This window comes from Simochromis diagramma, unplaced genomic scaffold (genome assembly GCF_900408965.1).
Source record: "Simochromis diagramma unplaced genomic scaffold, fSimDia1.1 OVJJ01000107.1, whole genome shotgun sequence".
Classification (NCBI taxonomy): domain Eukaryota; kingdom Metazoa; phylum Chordata; class Actinopteri; order Cichliformes; family Cichlidae; genus Simochromis; species Simochromis diagramma.
In genome coordinates this window covers 9,177,631-9,195,355 of record NW_024387209.1, presented here as the reverse complement: position 1 = coordinate 9,195,355, position 17,725 = coordinate 9,177,631, and the positions used below count along the sequence as shown (strand labels likewise).

General features: G+C 41.9%; 1 protein-coding gene across 3 annotated transcripts in view; it reads right to left on the bottom strand.

Annotated features, from left to right (window-relative positions):
* Positions 1–17,725, bottom strand: part of zranb3 (zinc finger, RAN-binding domain containing 3) — a 127,097-nt gene that overhangs the window by 76,733 nt on the left and 32,639 nt on the right. For all 3 annotated transcript variants that reach the window (XM_040051589.1, XM_040051591.1, XM_040051590.1), the window contains exons 8-9: positions 16,113–16,247; positions 6,703–6,822 (exon numbers count right to left, since the gene is read on the bottom strand). In XM_040051589.1, the coding sequence (XP_039907523.1) occupies positions 6,703–6,822; positions 16,113–16,247 (255 nt within the window). The remainder of the gene's footprint in view (positions 1–6,702; positions 6,823–16,112; positions 16,248–17,725) is intronic.

The window sequence follows — 17,725 nt, the reverse complement described above, 5'->3', positions numbered from 1 at the left end:
TGATTCTGATCTGCGGGTAGTGCTTTGTGTTTACATCTTTGTGCAGAAGCTGTGTACCTGCTCTCATTTACTGTTTTAAATGTTTGGTGGTTGTCAAAATTTTGTGATGTTTCACCTGAGATTCTGGAATTTTGGGCAAAATACATTTATATAAAAAAATCGATTCAGGATTTTAATGAATCGATATCACCTTATCCAAGCCAGAATCCATTTTAATCGATGAATCGATTATTAAAACCCACCCCTACTGGTCATATCTGACCAAGGTTAAAGCCAGTCTGTTGACTAGAGCAAGAGCTGGTAAATCTGTGTTAATCTCCAGCAGCAATTTAAGCTGAAAAATAAAGCCAGTTTGAAAGTACTGCAATTCTTCAAAAGTCCAGTTTAAGCAGGCTCAGAAAAAGAGTCAACCCCAAAAAGAGTCACAAGTTAAAATGACCAACTGTACCTGAAAAATGAGCCTTTTCAGAGAACGGTACGAAAACAGGGGTTAGAAAACAAGGCTTAGTTCGTCCACCAGGGGAGACTCGGCACAGGTTTGAGCATAAATGAGTAAATACTATACATAAGAACAGTTAGGAAGACCTCTTTATGTTTTGTGTGTGTGAAAGAAATGAATATCAAAGACGTATCATAATATCAGTATTTCTTTAAAAATCATTTAGCGATCGGGCTTAATCGTGTAAGCCTGCTTTTTGGAAGACACAATTAGCACCCATTTGAAACTTGTTTCAAAGCTAACGGGATGGTGACAGCCAAAACGCAAAACTAAAGGCTTTAAATCAGCAGAACAAACACCAATGGATGCCAACATGTTGGCAACAATCACCTTTTGTACCATAGTCTATGCTTATTATCCAGCACTCGTACCTCTATTCTTTAGCAAAAGAATCGGGCCAAAAACAGGACGAGATATGTGTTGTGTGATTGTTGAAGAGAAATAAAGCTTCAAACTGAGAGGAATGGTATTGTCTGTCTGTAAAAAGGTGGTGCAGATTGGTGCTGGAACATTAAAGGAGTGTAGCACTTCATTAACCTGTATTCTAGGTTCCTGCAGACATTTCAATAAGAGAAATGTGAATGGATACACCATCAAAGACATCAGCAGGGGAGCTGCAATGAATTAAATAAAACGAGAACGCCGCTAATAACACAATATTTGATAGCATAATGAAACACCAAACAAAGGGAGTGGGCGGCTGCCATGTTTATTAAACCTGAACTCGACCTTCACCGCGCCGCTGATGTGCTGCGGTGACCTCACTCTTTTGATTTGGGGCCATTTGTCCCGCGGAGCTGCGCGGTGGCCGACAGTAGGATAGCGTGTTCGCACTGTGGCGCTCCCGCGTGTGAATGTAACTGTAACTGCATGAATATGAAGGAGAACCGCGCTGAGAAAGAACACACAGGTCTGTTTGACTTTTCCTGGAAAAATAAAAGGTCAAATAAATGTGCTCACGGAGAACTAGCAGGAATAAACAATATCTCAAGGCCGTAAAACTGAGTTGTTTATTAGCTGGTGGGGGAAAAAAAACATTGATGATAAAAACTTCCAACCAGTTTGACACCAGGTGAAGAATGAGAGCGTGCGGAGCAGAAAAAACAGTGACAACACTGTAATTGGAGCACAGTCGCTTGTCCCTGCCAAGCTTCTCATCACAGTGCGTTGCTTGTCGTTCCTTTTTTAGCTCATTTCTGTTAATTAGTGAGTGCGAATGCACCACGGAGTGAGCGTCTCAAGGAGGAATGTGCTATCACACGTTGCACCGCTACATTACATTCAGCCGACACCTCCCCGACCTCAGTGACACACACACGCACGCGCGAGCGAGCGCACATCCGCAAACACACATTTCAACTCTTTCACAGGTTGAGATATCGTTTGCTTGTGATGACTTGAGAAGAAGTTGTGGAAGTAAAGTTTACTTACTACGAAAGCAAAAGAAGAGTTTCCTTCAAGAATGTGGACGGCTCGAAGCGTCTCAGTGTATAAACTAATTTGTTAATCATCCAAATGATGCGGCTAAACGTACCTTATAAGATGCAGATTCATATAATTCACGACTAACATCTATTGTAAGTAAAAGCCCAACTGGCACAGCTCAGAGCTTAGTACCCTGTCGAAGGTAATCACAGCCATGAGAAGGGTTTGACTTATAAACACAGCGGGACTATGGATGAAGGAATAAAACTTAAGCATGGGGCCAATTACCTCTGGTAAGCCAGGAAGTGAAAGTGAAATATGAATACAATCTACACAGTTAGTACTTTCACGTTACACTTAACCCTTTAAGACCTACCATAGAACCAAGTGCGCCAGAGCTTATATTATATTTTTACATGTTGTAGTGCCATTTTTGGGACCATTTCAAGTTGATATACATCAATACAACCATTATAGCCCAAATTCTAATAATATGAATGCATTAAGTGCATAGTAATTACATAAATTGCAAAAAGGTGCAATAAACTACAAAAAAATTTAAAATCGTTTTTGTTTTTTTAACATATATTTCTAGTTAGAGAAATTTAAAAGGCTTATCCCTCAAAACTGTAAATACAAAAAAGTTGCACAAAATAGTTTCCCACCACAGGAAATTTATTTTAAGTGTCTTCATAGTTTTATTTTTGAAATACACCAATTTTTATATACTGCAGGAAAAACGAAAATAAATCTTACAATGCAAATTTGCAAAATAACAGCATATGCATCAAAATAAACTATTTTCAGCAGTGCAATATGAGTCCTAAGCATCCCAGAAACGACACAGAAAGTCATAAAGTCAAACATAACTTTTAAAAACACCAGTATAGGCTCATAAGGCCCTGATGGTAAAAAACTACATTTCTGCAAAATGACGTCACTTCTGGTTTGGGCAGGACATGGCGGACATGCGATAGTTCGCGCTGATGGACGTAGGAAGTGTTACAAACAGCTGATCGGATCGGCAAAGTGTGTTTCTGGAATATTATGTTTTTGTTGCTGCAAGTGCTTTTTATGCAATTTTTGCAAAGCTATATGTGGAATGAAACTGTGACCTAGGACAAGCTGATGGCATAAGATGTAAGTACAACTCCTCCGGTTTCATATGCAAAAAGAATTATTGCGCTAGCTTACGTGGTTGCAGTGTTACTGGGATTTAAAAATAGTTACGCAAAACGAAGCGTGCCCGCTCCGACCGACTTTAAAGGGTTAATAAGCAACTGAGGTGTCTGCAGCCGGAAAAAAAAAAAAGTCAGAATCTTGAATGGAAATGACAGGAATAAGCATTTACTGATATACGTTTTCCTGGTTTGGCTGTAATAATGCACAGACAGCAATGCAGAAAGAAGCCTGATAGTAGAACATGAAATGTAATCTATCAGTTACTGTTAAAGACACTTATACACAGAACCTGCTGTTTTGGACCCATGATCCTGATTTCCAGACCCTCTCTTATTCTTGGACTCCACTAGAGCAGCTTTGCATGAATAACAGTTCAAAATAATCCTCACTGTTCTTACAGTGGATATGTAGCTGCTTTCTTTTTACTGGCTCCTTGTCACAAACAGAATGTTTAAACAGCAGGTGGGTGGGGCTTCTGTCCCTAGAGCCCCTTTCTGAGATCATACAGTTCAAAGATGGAAAAAAACTGTTTGAAGCATTTTAGAAAGCCTGAAGACAAACAGCTAACAGGGATTCCTTTGACATATGCTGACCTCATCACTTCAGCTCAGCATATTCGAAAAGGCTTTACACAGCGAGCGTATTGCAAAAATACAACATTCAATTCAGAATTTTTTGGATGTAAATTTGTCATTTAAGGTGTATACACACCACAAGCACTGCGATTTTGCAAAAAAACATGTCCTAAAAAACCCAGAGCTGCTCACGATGTTTTTAAACATACTGGATTTTCTGGATTCTGGGTTCACCCAGTTTTTCGGGAGAAGTCAGAAGCAGGGTGAATTTCATGGTTTGATCCAGGTCACAACTGATCATGACTGCTTTCGTACATATTTTGGGATGTCGGTGAGACAATTTGAACTCTGATTGGGAACACATCTGAGGAGGCAGAGAAATCATTTTAGAGAGCCAGCTGACCCTGAGTCTTGCTGTGGGTCTGATTTCCATATCATTGTAAATTTAGTGCCGCTGTGCGTTTTGAGCTATGAGCGGACTTTCTGCCAAATGTAGTGGTCTGATTGCCCAGATTATATATCCACATCCAAAAAAAATCAAACTTTGATCTGACAAAATAAACGCCTAAATTTTGTCCTGCGAAAATACACGTTTGGTGTGAATGGCTGCATTAAGGATTAGTCTGAAAAATATTTTAATGTATGAAGTATTGGTAAAAATTTTACTCGTCCGGTGTGTAAAGGCTTTACACAGAACACAGAAAATGTAGCGGCTCCACAAGCTACCTGTTAGTTTTCAGTTTAATCCCATTCCTTTAATTCAGTGATTCAGTTACCTGGAATTTAAGAACCTCTTTATTCCTGAGCTATAAAAGAAGAGAAATATGCAGGGCCAGTGTCTCAGGGCATTATGGAATAGTCAAATTACATGGCATCTGTCTGGTCACTGCATTTAAAGATGGACAGATTATAAAAACAACCCACTATATGTTTAAGTCATGGTTCTAGCTTGTGAACCAAAGCCTAACTATATGTACATACATTTTCCTTTTGAACTTAATTTCAGATGTAAATGATCATTTTAGAGCCAGTTGATTAAATACAGGTTCTTTTTTTTCCTGATAAGTGTTGATGGTAGGGGGGCATACGAGGAAATATGTCAGCTGTACTTCCTGATCCTTCTCTCTATCATTTATGGAAAATAGGTGCAAACCTGCCAACCTGTCAACGCACCTTTAAAAAAAAAAAAAAAAAAAAAAAAGGGTGCTCAAAAGAGGAAGGGGAAACAGAGCAGGATGAGCGTGCTGTCGGGACGTGAGCAAAGCTCTCCTCAAAGAGTGAGTAGTTTGTGTTCATGTTTTTGTCAAGGATTGAAACACTGTTACCACTTTTATATTGAGAATGTGCACTCATACTGTAATATGTGTGGAATCTATGTAGAAGCTGGTCTACTGGAAATGACTGCTGCATTTTGGCTGACTTGAAGACTGTCTGAGTTGGTAGCATAACCTAAATAAATGTGCCTGTTTCCCCAACCTCTGGCTTTAGTGGCTGTCCATGGTGCTGGAACGATGCTATCCGATTGTTAAGTGATGACGTGACGAATCCTACTTCCGGGCCTAAAGTAGTCTGCGTTTAATATGGCTTTTGTGTTGTTAACATGTTTAATGTTATGTATTTTCTTCTATTTAATCTCAAAAAGCTCCTAAAACAGTCAGTGATCACTGTTGACCTCCCTCGGCTTTTATTACTGCTAATCATTTATTTAAGCTCAGTTTTTAAAACCTTAGGATGTAACTACAGCCCAGCCCATGCAGCAGTATATGAATGACTAACCTCGTATTGTGGATGGATTATCTCAGTTGTTCTCCTGGCTGAAGTTTGGTCCTTTTACAGCATCCTGCCATGCGATTACATTTGTTCCTGACCACTGAGAACCCTCACGTTAACTTTTATCGAGTGGAAAAAAAGTTAGCTTGTTTATATTATGCTAACATAGCTGTGTCGCTAGCGGTCACGTAGCACATCATTATATACCAGCTAGCCCAACTTCAGTAACCCTACAAACGTCACTGCTGTTTAGTTTTCTGTCTTCATTTATGTTGGAAGTGATAGCAGAGCTGTACGTTTTAATTTGTTTCCAAAACCCCGCAGTCAGGACATGCTATATTGTATTTAGATGGATGCTAGCGAGCTAACTCCCTGCTAACTTCTAACTCCGTTAAATGTCATAAATTCCGTTTTCATGGATGCCTGGATGTTAAACTCAATTGTTACACCTGGTAGAGCAGGCTCTCAGTAATGCCATAGTGATCGTTTGATATATGGACCTGCAGCGGAGTTTAGGTCCAGACACGGCTAGTGACGTCAGACTGAACAACCAGATTGATATTATTAATTCATTGCTATATGTTACTAATTTTCACGTGTGTGTATATGTGTGTGGTGAGGATGTGGGGAGTGGGAGGTGCTTGCTTGGGTACAATGGGCCATATATATATGTGTGTATATATATGTGTATACAGTATGCGTACCGAACCGAAAGCACTGTATCGAACGGTTCAATATCGATACGAGTATCGTTGCACCCCTAATATATATATATATATATATATATATATATATATATATATATATATATATATATATATGTACATATATGTTACATTGTAGGATGTTAATATGGGCATGCTGCACAGGCTGTGTCAGAAACTACATGCTAATATACTCCTGACTGCGCTGAGTATATACCCAATAGTATGTGAGGTGCATACTGCTTCCTGGGGAATATTAAAGTACGGCTGGGGAGTTTGAGTGGAGGCCCGAGTGGGTCACTGAGTTTGGAGCTAGCGTGTGAGATATGGAACAGACTGTTCTGTATGGAGATTTCCAGGAGAAGCAGCAGCATACTACAAAATTAATTATACTTGAACCTGAGCTAGCAGCTTTTAGAATTTCAAATAATTCACACACCTCTCGCCAGTGTTGCTACACATCCTACAGGCACCACCACAGCCGTTGCTTACTGCCGCTTTAACACATTTTAGAAGCTCCAGTTGCCCGCAGAGTGCCCGAGGTTACCTTGGCCTCGATGACGGCCTCGGTGCAGGCCTGCAGCATGGTGAGGTGGTGGGCGAACACCAGGAACTTCAGCTGCTCTGCCTCCAGCATCATCTTAATGTAGTCCTTCACAGCTCCCGCCTGGCCACACACACACACACACACACACAAAAATAGACACAGATGAAAGAGAGCTACTGAATCCATCACTTCACCAGTCGACCACACACAGAGGAAGCGGCGAGATCAGTGAAGAAGTCAATTAATCACCGCGGCATCCTTTCCGTGTGATCGATTCTCTATTGAATGCCAGGGATCCAGACTTTAAAAGGAAAGTGCACACTGAGCGACTGGGGCGCATTTGTCAGCTCTGAGATACCAAGAGTCAAATCAATAACTCACAACTTGGCTTATGCTTGGTGTGTTTTTGGATTTTCTGTTTTTTAATTTTGGTGACAATAACAAACAAGCAAAACTCACCTTTTCATACATGAACAGCCAGGATTTACAAAAAAATAATAAAATAAAGACCTTTTATGTCACCTATTGCCAAAACTGATCTCACCAGCTGATATTGGCCTATCACTGGTATATATATATATCATACACTATGTGTAGATATTAATGGTGTCATTTACACAAAGTCAGATGATGAAGCAGCAATATTAACGGTTAGGGCTGCCACGATTAGTCGACTAGTCGCGATTATGTCGACTATCAAAATTATCGCCAACTAATTTAATAGTTGACGTGTCGTTTGAAGCTTTGTAAGATCCCAAAAGACGCAGGAATAAGTAGTAGGATTTAAGAGTGTAATAACGGACTGAAACAGAAGATGACAGCACTGCATGTACCAGGTTGCCAGCTGCCGTTAAACCCCGAAGAAGAAGAAGCTGTGTCCGGTATCGTAGCTGTGTCCAAATTCAGGAACCGCATCTTCCTGTGCCCGCATTTGTAGGCCGATTACGTTACAGCGACGCGACGAAGCCTGTCCAAATTAGAAGACTCCGACAAATGCGGCCGACAAAAGCGCCCTTCATTTCCCGAGATTTGAAGGATGGGTCGGGTGTATCCTTCGTGGCCCAACCTATCCCAGAATTCATAGCGTGGCCCAGCCAATTCCAGTTTCCAACAATGGCGGCAGCTAGTTAGTTTTAATGTTACTCTTATTATTCTTTCTGGATCACAAAATAAACTTTTAACATATTTTCAGACAAGAATGTAGCTGTGTAAACCTCAAATATCTGCTCAGTTTATCAAGACATCACATATTTTCAAAAGCGCTCTGACGTTTTCGGAGACTTCTGTTACCCACTAGCTCGATAGCAAACCGGGGTTCAAGGCTCACTAGAGCCGATGAGAACACTGAACTCCCAGCAAATCAATTTCAAACCCCCCACGGTCTTTCGTTACTCAGGTTAAACATGTAATATAAGTCACTTAGATAACTAAAAAATGTTATTGTTTGGCTTTTTTCAGTGTTTTATTTGTTCCTGAGTAAATCAGTTTGGATGAGATTAAAGCTGTAGTTTTTACACAGCTAATAAACGTCAAGCAGACAACTGATTATCAGAAGTGTGAGATGTTCGAGAATATACTCCGGTGTCCCGTTATATTTTAGATAGCAAGGAGCAGACGGCTGAGTTTATTAAACTTCACCGAAACAATCTTCAAATGTCATTAAAATTTAACAAACTATCAACTTGTCTTTATTTTTAGTTAGCACCTTAAACACTTAAAGCTGTAAGCTAATGATAGTTATATAAGAGCAGATGCATGCTGATGCAATAAGTTTTACGTCCAATGGATGCATGATCTGATTAGTCGACTAATCGCAAAAATAATCGGTGACTAGTCGACTATCAAAATAATCGTTTGTAGCAGCCCTACTAACGGGTTTACAAACTGACAGTTTGAACTTTTATCGCCAGCTTTATTGAGGCCATAGCACTTTATTATTATTGCATTATTATTTCCTAATAATGTAACTATCATCACGTATTTGACTGGGCTGATATTTTAGGAGATTTTATATGTGAACATATTCAGGACTTGCAAACACTCCTAAGAATTATTACCTGTCAAAAGTGACAGCTGAAGCCTGGAATTAATGCAGGATATAAAAGTTTTTGCTCATTTTACTTTTTGCATAACCACATTTTTTTCCCTCCTTCATGTCAGGCTTCTGATTTATGAAGTCAAATGGTAACAATGCTTAACCCCCCCTAAAAACATCACAGTCCAAGTTTAATGCACTTTTGTTTGTTTTCTGCTAAAGCCTCTGACCTTGATTGACGGTGTGAGTCTAACAACCTAAAAAGGAAGCGGCACAGTGAGGTAACTGTAGCCTGCAGGTATCTGTATCTATCATTTCACCGTGCGCTGGTGCCCAGCGATCACACTGTGATGGCTGTGGCCTGCTCCCCGCTACCTTCTGCAAGAGCTGTACGAGCGTGTCATTGAGCATCCGCACTCGGCTCATTTCAGAGCCCCGGGCCATAAAGCAGCCAAGAATAGCACCAACTAGTGAGAAATTCTGAGGTTTGAGTTGAGTCAAACAGAGCCCTTACTAGACGGTTTTTGGAGACAGGCCCTTTCTCTGTGGTGTGAAGCCCACCCTATAATCTCCGCACCTCCTGCAAGCTGACAACCTCTGCAGCCATCACACACCTGATGCTCTGGTGGGAGAACCTCTGCTTCGCCTTGCTGATAATTAGCCGATGCGCCTGATAATGAATCTCTCCGCCAGGCCTGCCCGACCCTGTTCTGATCTGGGGGGTCCTCATTACTGACGGCTCGGCTTCGCAGTCTTCCTTCCGCTGAGTTTAATTAGTGCACAAACTTCTCGGCTGTCTGAAGCGGCCCGTTAGCTTGCTTTAAAGTCCAGCATCAGAGCTGTCCTCTCTGGGTAATTGGGAGCAGATGCTTGGCGGGTAAAGCAACAAAAATACCCCAAAGGCGTTTGGCAGCTTCGTCGCCAGGCGGACTGGCAGGCAGGGGCCGTGATGCTTGTCAGAGTGACATAGATGTGTGAATCTATCATACCGTTCCACCCCTCTCGATGATCCAAAAAAAGAATAAAGCAAGCTTTCTCTTTTTTTTTTTCTCTCTTTCTCGGAAGTAGAGAAAGTGTGAACCAGTAGCAGAGGAAATGAGACTAGGCCGGCAGTATCGGCTTTGAGGTGGGAGAGCAGGTCGGTGTGGGTGGGGGCTTTGTAATGAAAGGAGGTCCAGTGTTAGGCTAAACTGAGCAGAAATCCAATCAGCAAACAACACCAAGCGCAAAAGAGATCCAAGCTTGGAGGCAGGCTGAGCGGGTAGCGTGTCGATGATTGCGTTCAGTGGTTATCTCCGCTCTTCGTTAACCTCGGGGCCACACTCCTCATGGCTGAGGGCGCTGGGCTAATTGAGAGGAATGCCAGCCCTCGAACATGGCAGATGATTGGAGAGGGATACTATATCTGGTGGAACTGTTTGCTCAGCTACAAATATAAGAGACTAGGGAACTGCCTGTTCTCTTAGTAAGAGGCTAGAAGCGGAACAGAGGTTGAAAGCTATATTAGTGTAAAAATGCTTCCACTGACGAACAGGAAATGTTAGATTCTCAACACTAGTTGCTCTGACCCCCCTCCCCCGCCGGCCTTCCTTAGACTAAATGCCACCTTCCCATATTGCTCTCATTAAAAAGAAAAAAAGAAGTCACTTCAGAGAGCCGACCGAGTTTCCATAGCAACAACATCACAGAGATGCTATTTTAGTGCGGTGTGTAACTTTGATATAAGGGGTAATCATGCCAGGCTGGACGCAACAAAATAATACCTCAGTTATAACTCCCTACTTTGTCTAAGTGCTTTCACTGGCAACCATTAGGTTCTGTTACCATGGCAATGATTTTCCCATGAGATCTCACTGAGTGGTTGGCCAAGCGCTCTGAGAATGATGCTGTGCCATCAATTCACCATTTCCTGAAATAGGAAAATTAATAAAAAAACAACAACATCGAGCTAATTTTTAAGCTATTTGGGTGATATAATGTATGGCTCTGGGTTTGTTGCTTGTGAGATATTTGAAGGTTAATGTGAACAACAATGTATTTTCCTATTTTCAGTTATAGCCACATATTGTTACAATGGTAAATACTAAGTATCAAATTATGAAGCAAGCTTGTGTTCAAGAAATACCCTGTTTTGCAGTTTTTTCCTACTCTTACATCTGTATGATGTCAATGAGAACAGATACACCACCATGGCCATTGTCAGGACAGAAGCCCCACCCACCAGCTGCACATAACTTATTTTTATGAGGTGTGGCAGAGGAAAGTCACCTTAAAGATAAGGGGAAGGTAGACAACTCTACACTAGGGAAAACAATCGAAACAGTTATTGATTTCAATTCAATCTCATTCAGTTTAATTAAATTAAATTAATCATTTATATAGCATCAAGTCACCTCAAGGCGCTTTATATTATAAGATAAAGACCTAGCAATAATACAGAGAAAACCCCAACAATCAGATGAGCAAGTAGTTGGCAAAAGTGGAAGGAAAAACTCCCTTTTAAACAGGAAGTATCTCTGGTAGAACCAGGCTCAGAGAGGGCCAGCCACCTGCCACAACCTGCTGGGGGTGAGAGGAGGGAGGCAGGACAAGAAACAGCGACTGTCACCCTGTCCACCACCACTGCAAACAAGAAGGGGCTCAGAGCCAAATCACAGATGAAATCCCACCTGGTTATGAAGTAGAGTATAGATACAGTGGGGCAAAAAAGTATTTAGTCAGCCATCGATTGTGCAAGTTCCCCCACTTAAAATGATGACAGAGGTCAGTAATTTGCACCAGAGGTACACTTCAACTGTGAGAGACAGAATGTGAAAAAAAAAATCCATGAATGCACATGGTAGGATTTGTAAAGAATTTATTCGTAAATCAGGGTGGAAAATAAGTATTTGGTCACCTCAAACAAGGAAAATCTCTGGCTCTCACAGACCTGTAACGTCTTCTGTAAGAAGCTTTTCTGTCCCCCACTCGTTACCTGTATGAATGGCACCTGTTTGAACTCATCATCTGTATAAAAGACACCTGTCCACAGCCTCAAACAGTCAGACTCCAAACTCCGCCATGGCCAAGACCAAAGAGCTTTCGAAGGACACCAGGAAAAGTATTGTAGACCTGCACCAGACTGGGAAGAGTGAATCTACAATAGGCAAGCAGCTTGGTGTGAAAAAATCAACTGTGGGAGCAATCATCAGAAAATGGAAGACATACAAGACCACTGATAATCTCCCTCGATCTGGGGCTCCACGCAAGATCTCATCCCGTGGGGTCAAAATGATCATGAGAACGGTGAGCAAAGATCCCAGAACCACACGGGGGGACCTGGTGAATGACCTGCAGAGAGCTGGGACCAAAGTAACAAAGGTCACCATCAGTAACACACTACAACGGCAGGGAATCAAATCCCGCAGTGCCAGACGTGTTCCGCTGCTGAAGCCAGTGCATGTCCAGGCCCGTCTGAAGTTTGCCAGAGAGCACATGGATGATACAGCAGAGGATTGGGAGAATGTCATGTGGTCAGATGAAACCAAAGTAGAACTTTTTGGTATAAACTCAACTCGTTGTGTTTGGAGGAAGAAGAATACTGAGTTGCATCCCAAGAACACCATACCTACTGTGAAGCATGGGGGTGGAAACATCATGCTATGGGGCTGTTTTTCTGCCAAGGGGACAGGACGACTGATCCGTGTTAAGGACAGAATGAATGGGGACATGTATCGTGAGATTTTGAGCCAAAACCTCCTTCCATCAGTGAGAACTTTGAAGATGAAACGAGGCTGGGTCTTCCAACATGACAATGATCCAAAACACACCGCCCGGGCAACAAAGGAGTGGCTCCGTAAGAAGCATTTGAAAGTCCTGGAGTGGCCTAGCCAGTCTCCAGACCTCAACCCCATAGAAAATCTGTGGCGGGAGTTGAAAGTCCGTGTTGCTCGGCGACAGCCCCAAAACATCACTGCTCTCGAGAAGATCTGCATGGAGGAATGGGCCAAAATACCAGCTACTGTGTGTGCAAACCTGGTAAAGACCTATAGTAAACGTTTGACCTCTGTTATTGCCAACAAAGGTTATGTTACAAAGTATTGAGTTGTATTTTTGTTATTGCCCAAATACTTATTTTCCACCCTGATTTACGAATAAATTCTTTACAAATCCTACCATGTGGATTCATGGATTTTTTTTTCACATTCTGTCTCTCACAGTTGAAGTGTACCTCTGGTGCAAATTACTGACCTCTGTCATCATTTTAGGTGGGGGAACTTGCACAATCGGTGGCTGACTAAATACTTTTTTGCCCCACTGTAGATATAAATAGGGATTTGCAGTTATGAATACTTTCTTACAGACTATTATCTAATGATGCCCATCTATATTCCCACCTGCCACAACCTTGCAGTCTCCTATCTCTTTAAATTCGCACCTTCTGCATAAGATGTAGTCCACCTGTGTGCACCTTCCTCCACTCTTATACATTACCTTCGACCCTCTCACAAAATCCACGACATCTGGCTTTCTGCATTTCTCTCCTTAAAACACCAAATCTACCAAACATCTCACCTCTGTTCCCTTCACCTCCATGTCCACTGAAGCCCACTACGATCACGATTTTCTAGCAGTAGAAATCAGTAACAATGTAAAATATTTAAAATGATAGTAATTTCAAATACTTCACATTAATTTAGTGTTTTCTGTTAGTCTCTGTTCATTACTGTTCAAATGAAAAATGAAACCTCAGTGATGAACTCCCAATAGATACTATTTCCAGGTCTAGCATCATACAGAATAGACAGACATGTTAGTAGTATTAATGTTCTCTTTCCTAAATGTCAAAGCGGTCTTTAAACTTTTCCTAAACTGTCAGCTCTTTCAGCTCTTTCAGAGAAGAACAAGAATGATCGATTTAACCACATTTTCTTGATACTGATTTAAACAGATTTTCCTGTTTTTCTCAAATCACATTCAGTGTGCTTCCCTTCTATGTTCTGAAACTCGAACCACAGTGTTAAATAAATGTATGAATGCTTAGTGGTCATATTGAAACCAAGGTTGTGTTTTCAGGGGTGCTGAAAAGTTTACATTTGTACAGCCTGTAGCCACTACAGCAGGGCTAGTGGTCACAACAGTAAACGCTGGAAGTAGACTTGCACCAACAGAAGACTGCACCAAACAACAGTCAGTAAAAACCCTACAATAATACAGAAGCAATAACATGAACCCCTATCACAGGGGTGTCCAAACCCAGGCCCCAAGGGCTGGTGTCCTGCAGGTTTTAGATGTGTCCTTGATCCAACATAGCTTATTTAAATGGCTAAATGACCTCCTCAACATGTCTTGAAGTTCTCCAGAGGCCTGGTAATGAACTAATTATTTGATTCAGGTGTGTAAACCCAGGGTGAGATCTAAAACCTGCAGGACACCGGACCTCCAGACCTGAAGTTAGCCAAGCCTGCCCTATGAGCAAACACATGGCAACAGTGGGAAGGAAAAACACCCTTTTAACAGGACGTCAAAGGAGATTGCAAAGAAAAGTGTCTGGACTTCTTTAAGTTGCTTGAAGACGTTTCGCCTCTCTTCCGAGAAGCTTCTTCAGTTCTAAGGTCAAATGGTGGGGAGTCCCAGATTTAAAACTAGTGGGAGTATCCCCCCACAGAGGGACAAAAGGACCCCCTGCTGATCCTCTAATCGCCTGAGCCAAGGTGTGAGAATGGGTGTGGGTCCCAATCAACCAGGGTTTCGGGTGAGTTCATTGTGAAACCTGGCCCCACCTTATCATGCGAATTAATTAATTACTCTGTGGGGGGGACACTCCCACTAGGTTTAAATCTGGGACTCCCCACCATTTGACCTTCGAACTGAAGAAGCTTCTCGGATAAGAGGCGAAACGTCTTCAAGCAACTTAAAGAAGTCCAGACACTTTTCTTTGCAATCTCCTTTGACTACGATGACCTGGATGACTGAGAACCTTCACAGACTTTTAACAGGAAGAAACCTCCAGGAGAACCAGGCTCAGGGTGGGGCAGGCATGTGCTGTGATGGTTTAATGGATAAGGTGAGGACAAAAAACTTAAATAGAAGCAAAGTAAGCTAACACATCATGCCAGATAAGAAACAGATCAGAAACAAAGTTATTGACATTTGTTAGCCTGAAAAGTCGGCACATAGCAGTGCAATAATCATTACAATATAGTATTTGATGCTCTTCTTTTAATTATTGACTTTTGGTTAGACAAAAAATATAGACTCTAAAACTGTTGGATTGGCTTATGGTGTAGGCTCAGTCATAAATCATAAACAAGCTGATATAATATCTGATATTCGCTGTTTTCTTGGTACAGCCTGCATTACTCTTCTTACTGGTAGTGATGACAAACCAATGTCCTAGATCAGGGGTGGGGAACTCCAGGCCTTAAGGTCCTGCAGCCTTTAGATGTGTCCTTGATCCAACACAGCTGATTTCAGTGGCTAAATGACCTCCTCAACGTGTCTTGAAGTTCTCCAGAGGCCTGGTAATGAACTAATCATCTGATTCAGGTGTGTTGTCCCAGGGTGACATCTAAAACCTGCAGGACACTGCCACTCGAGGCCTGCAGTTGTCTACCCCTGCTCTGTTAGGCTTGTGATCCCTAGTCTGTAAATAAATGTGTAGAAGGACTTCAAACAAATAACATTAAAAACAGCAAAAGTTTTAAAAAATGATTTGCATAATGAAATCTCATTGGCTTTGATTTTAACTACTAGTCTTAAAACACCTAAAAAAATGAAATACTTTTCAAAAACTTTATTTTTTAATTAAAATGTAACTTTTTAGGACTTTTGAAAAAAACCTTGAATAATATTACACTGCGGGAAAATTAGTTTTCGGCCTGCTCTGAGCCAATACCTATAATGCTAATATTCAGAAAGCTGTTTTCTTCATAGTAACACCACAGAACAACACATATGCAGAAGAACTGCTGGATATCCGTCATCCAGTTGGATGATCTCACTCATAACTTATTCTGTGTGTATGCAAGGCCACGATTGGTGCAACAGTTTTATGGATTAAAAATGCTAACTAATTAAAAAAAACCAGCTGGAGAGGTAATATTTAAAATCCATTAGTCAAACAACAGGTTATAGCGTCTCTGATGGGGACTATTTTCGGACTGTGGTGCATTTGTGAGAATGGATGGTGTGTGTGGGATTGATAAACTACAGTATGTGTGTTCATGGTAATGAAGTAACATGCCACCAGAGCAACAGTGTTGCTCATTGATCATTTGGACAACAATGCGGCCCTATGGGGCTTTGAATACCCCACACAATAGAAAAATCCCCTGCTTCATCTTTCAAAGGTATTCCTGTATGTAAGATATAACAGCAGCTGGTCTTCCTTTACCTTGGCGATGGCTGTTTGCTTGTACATCTGCGTGACCAGGCCCATGACTTCAGTGAAGGGGGTGTCCGTCGTAGCAGCCCCCGACCCCAGGCTCTTCATCAGCCTCTCCCACTCGGCGAAGCTAGCCGAGGCCTCCTGCAAAGCAAGAAGAGGGCAAAGACATTGAGGCTGCGTCCTTTACTTCTTCACCCACCCTTTTCTCGCTCTTGTTCTCTCTACTGTTTTTGAGATATAAAGGGCAAAACAATTAATAGTGCTGCTGGGTGTCCTACTTTTCCTGGAAGAAAAAGAAAGAAAGAGGGAGAAAAGAAAAAAATGCCAGCGATAGAGAGCGAGAGAGATGGAGAATTCCCAAGGATGCCACCCCCTCCGACTGGGCTGCTGTGTTAGGTGGGTCACGAGCATCTCCCAATTATAGCTGCCTTGTGACAAGTCGGGGTCGAAGATGGAGAAGCAGCCCGGCCGGTACAATAAATCAAAGACGCCTCGCGTACTCTCAAGGTGATTGGCGAGAAGTATTTAAGGCGGGAGAGGAGAGTGGGAGAGGATCGCAGTGGGAAAGGCTGCCAGCGAAGAGCAGCATATGCTGCCTCCCCACTCATAAACAAGACACACAGAGAAGCTCTGCATTTGTTGCCGACATGTAGGTTAGCCTTGTTTATCATAAAAACACCACTCAGGAACAGCATGTTTTTCTTTTTTAAGACTTTCTAGTACAAGACAAGATAATTATATAGAAATTGGGCATGAAAAGTAGCACAGGGAAAGTTTGAGTCAATCCTTCTGCAATAAATTCGGCTTGGAAATAGTTGTCAAGTTCCTTGGCTTTTTGAACCTCCAAACTGCTAACTTTGAATTGCTTTGTGATTAGAGCTTATTTTGGGCCTCTTGTTCATCACCTCGCTGTCTTAATTCAAGCTGCAACGTCTGACAGCAGTGAATGTGTAAAAAAATTCAGCAGCAACAAACACTTTCTTAAAGCGCTGCATATCAAATGATGCAAAACTGTGAACCATATGGCAGAGCGATGGAAGGTGGAGGTGGGCTGCGCCTGATTAAGCACATACATACACATAATGGTGAGGTGGGTCAAAGAGGGGAAGGGGGGGGGAAGGAAGAGGTGTGAGAACTGGAGAGAAACCCTATTAATGCACGCACAGGCTTCGTCGGGAAGCAAGTTTCACGACTGCATTTCCCGCACTGTGTTTTCTGGACTCCTTACATGAAAGCTTTGCACCATTTAGTGAAAAAATTAGCATTTCAGTGGCTTCGAAACCTCGTCAAAGTCAAGGACGGCTGAATGAATAAATAGTATCGTATTGCTGGAGCACAAAGCTGCGCTTCCTTCATGTTTTTCGCCCTCAGATGTTTCACTCAGAAGCACCTGCATAAACACAGTTGGAGCCGTGCTTTTTTCCTAATTAAAACTGTACATTCAGGCATTTCTTTATAATGTGCTAGAGGAAAAAAAAACCCTGAGTGGCTAAGCACTCCACCCTCGATGATATTCACCAGACTAACACTGACTAAAGGCCAAGGCTGAAAATGTAAAGGGCAGGTGGGGCATAAAAAGTGTCTGGCTGTGGAAGATAAAAGCCATCATTAGGGAGTAA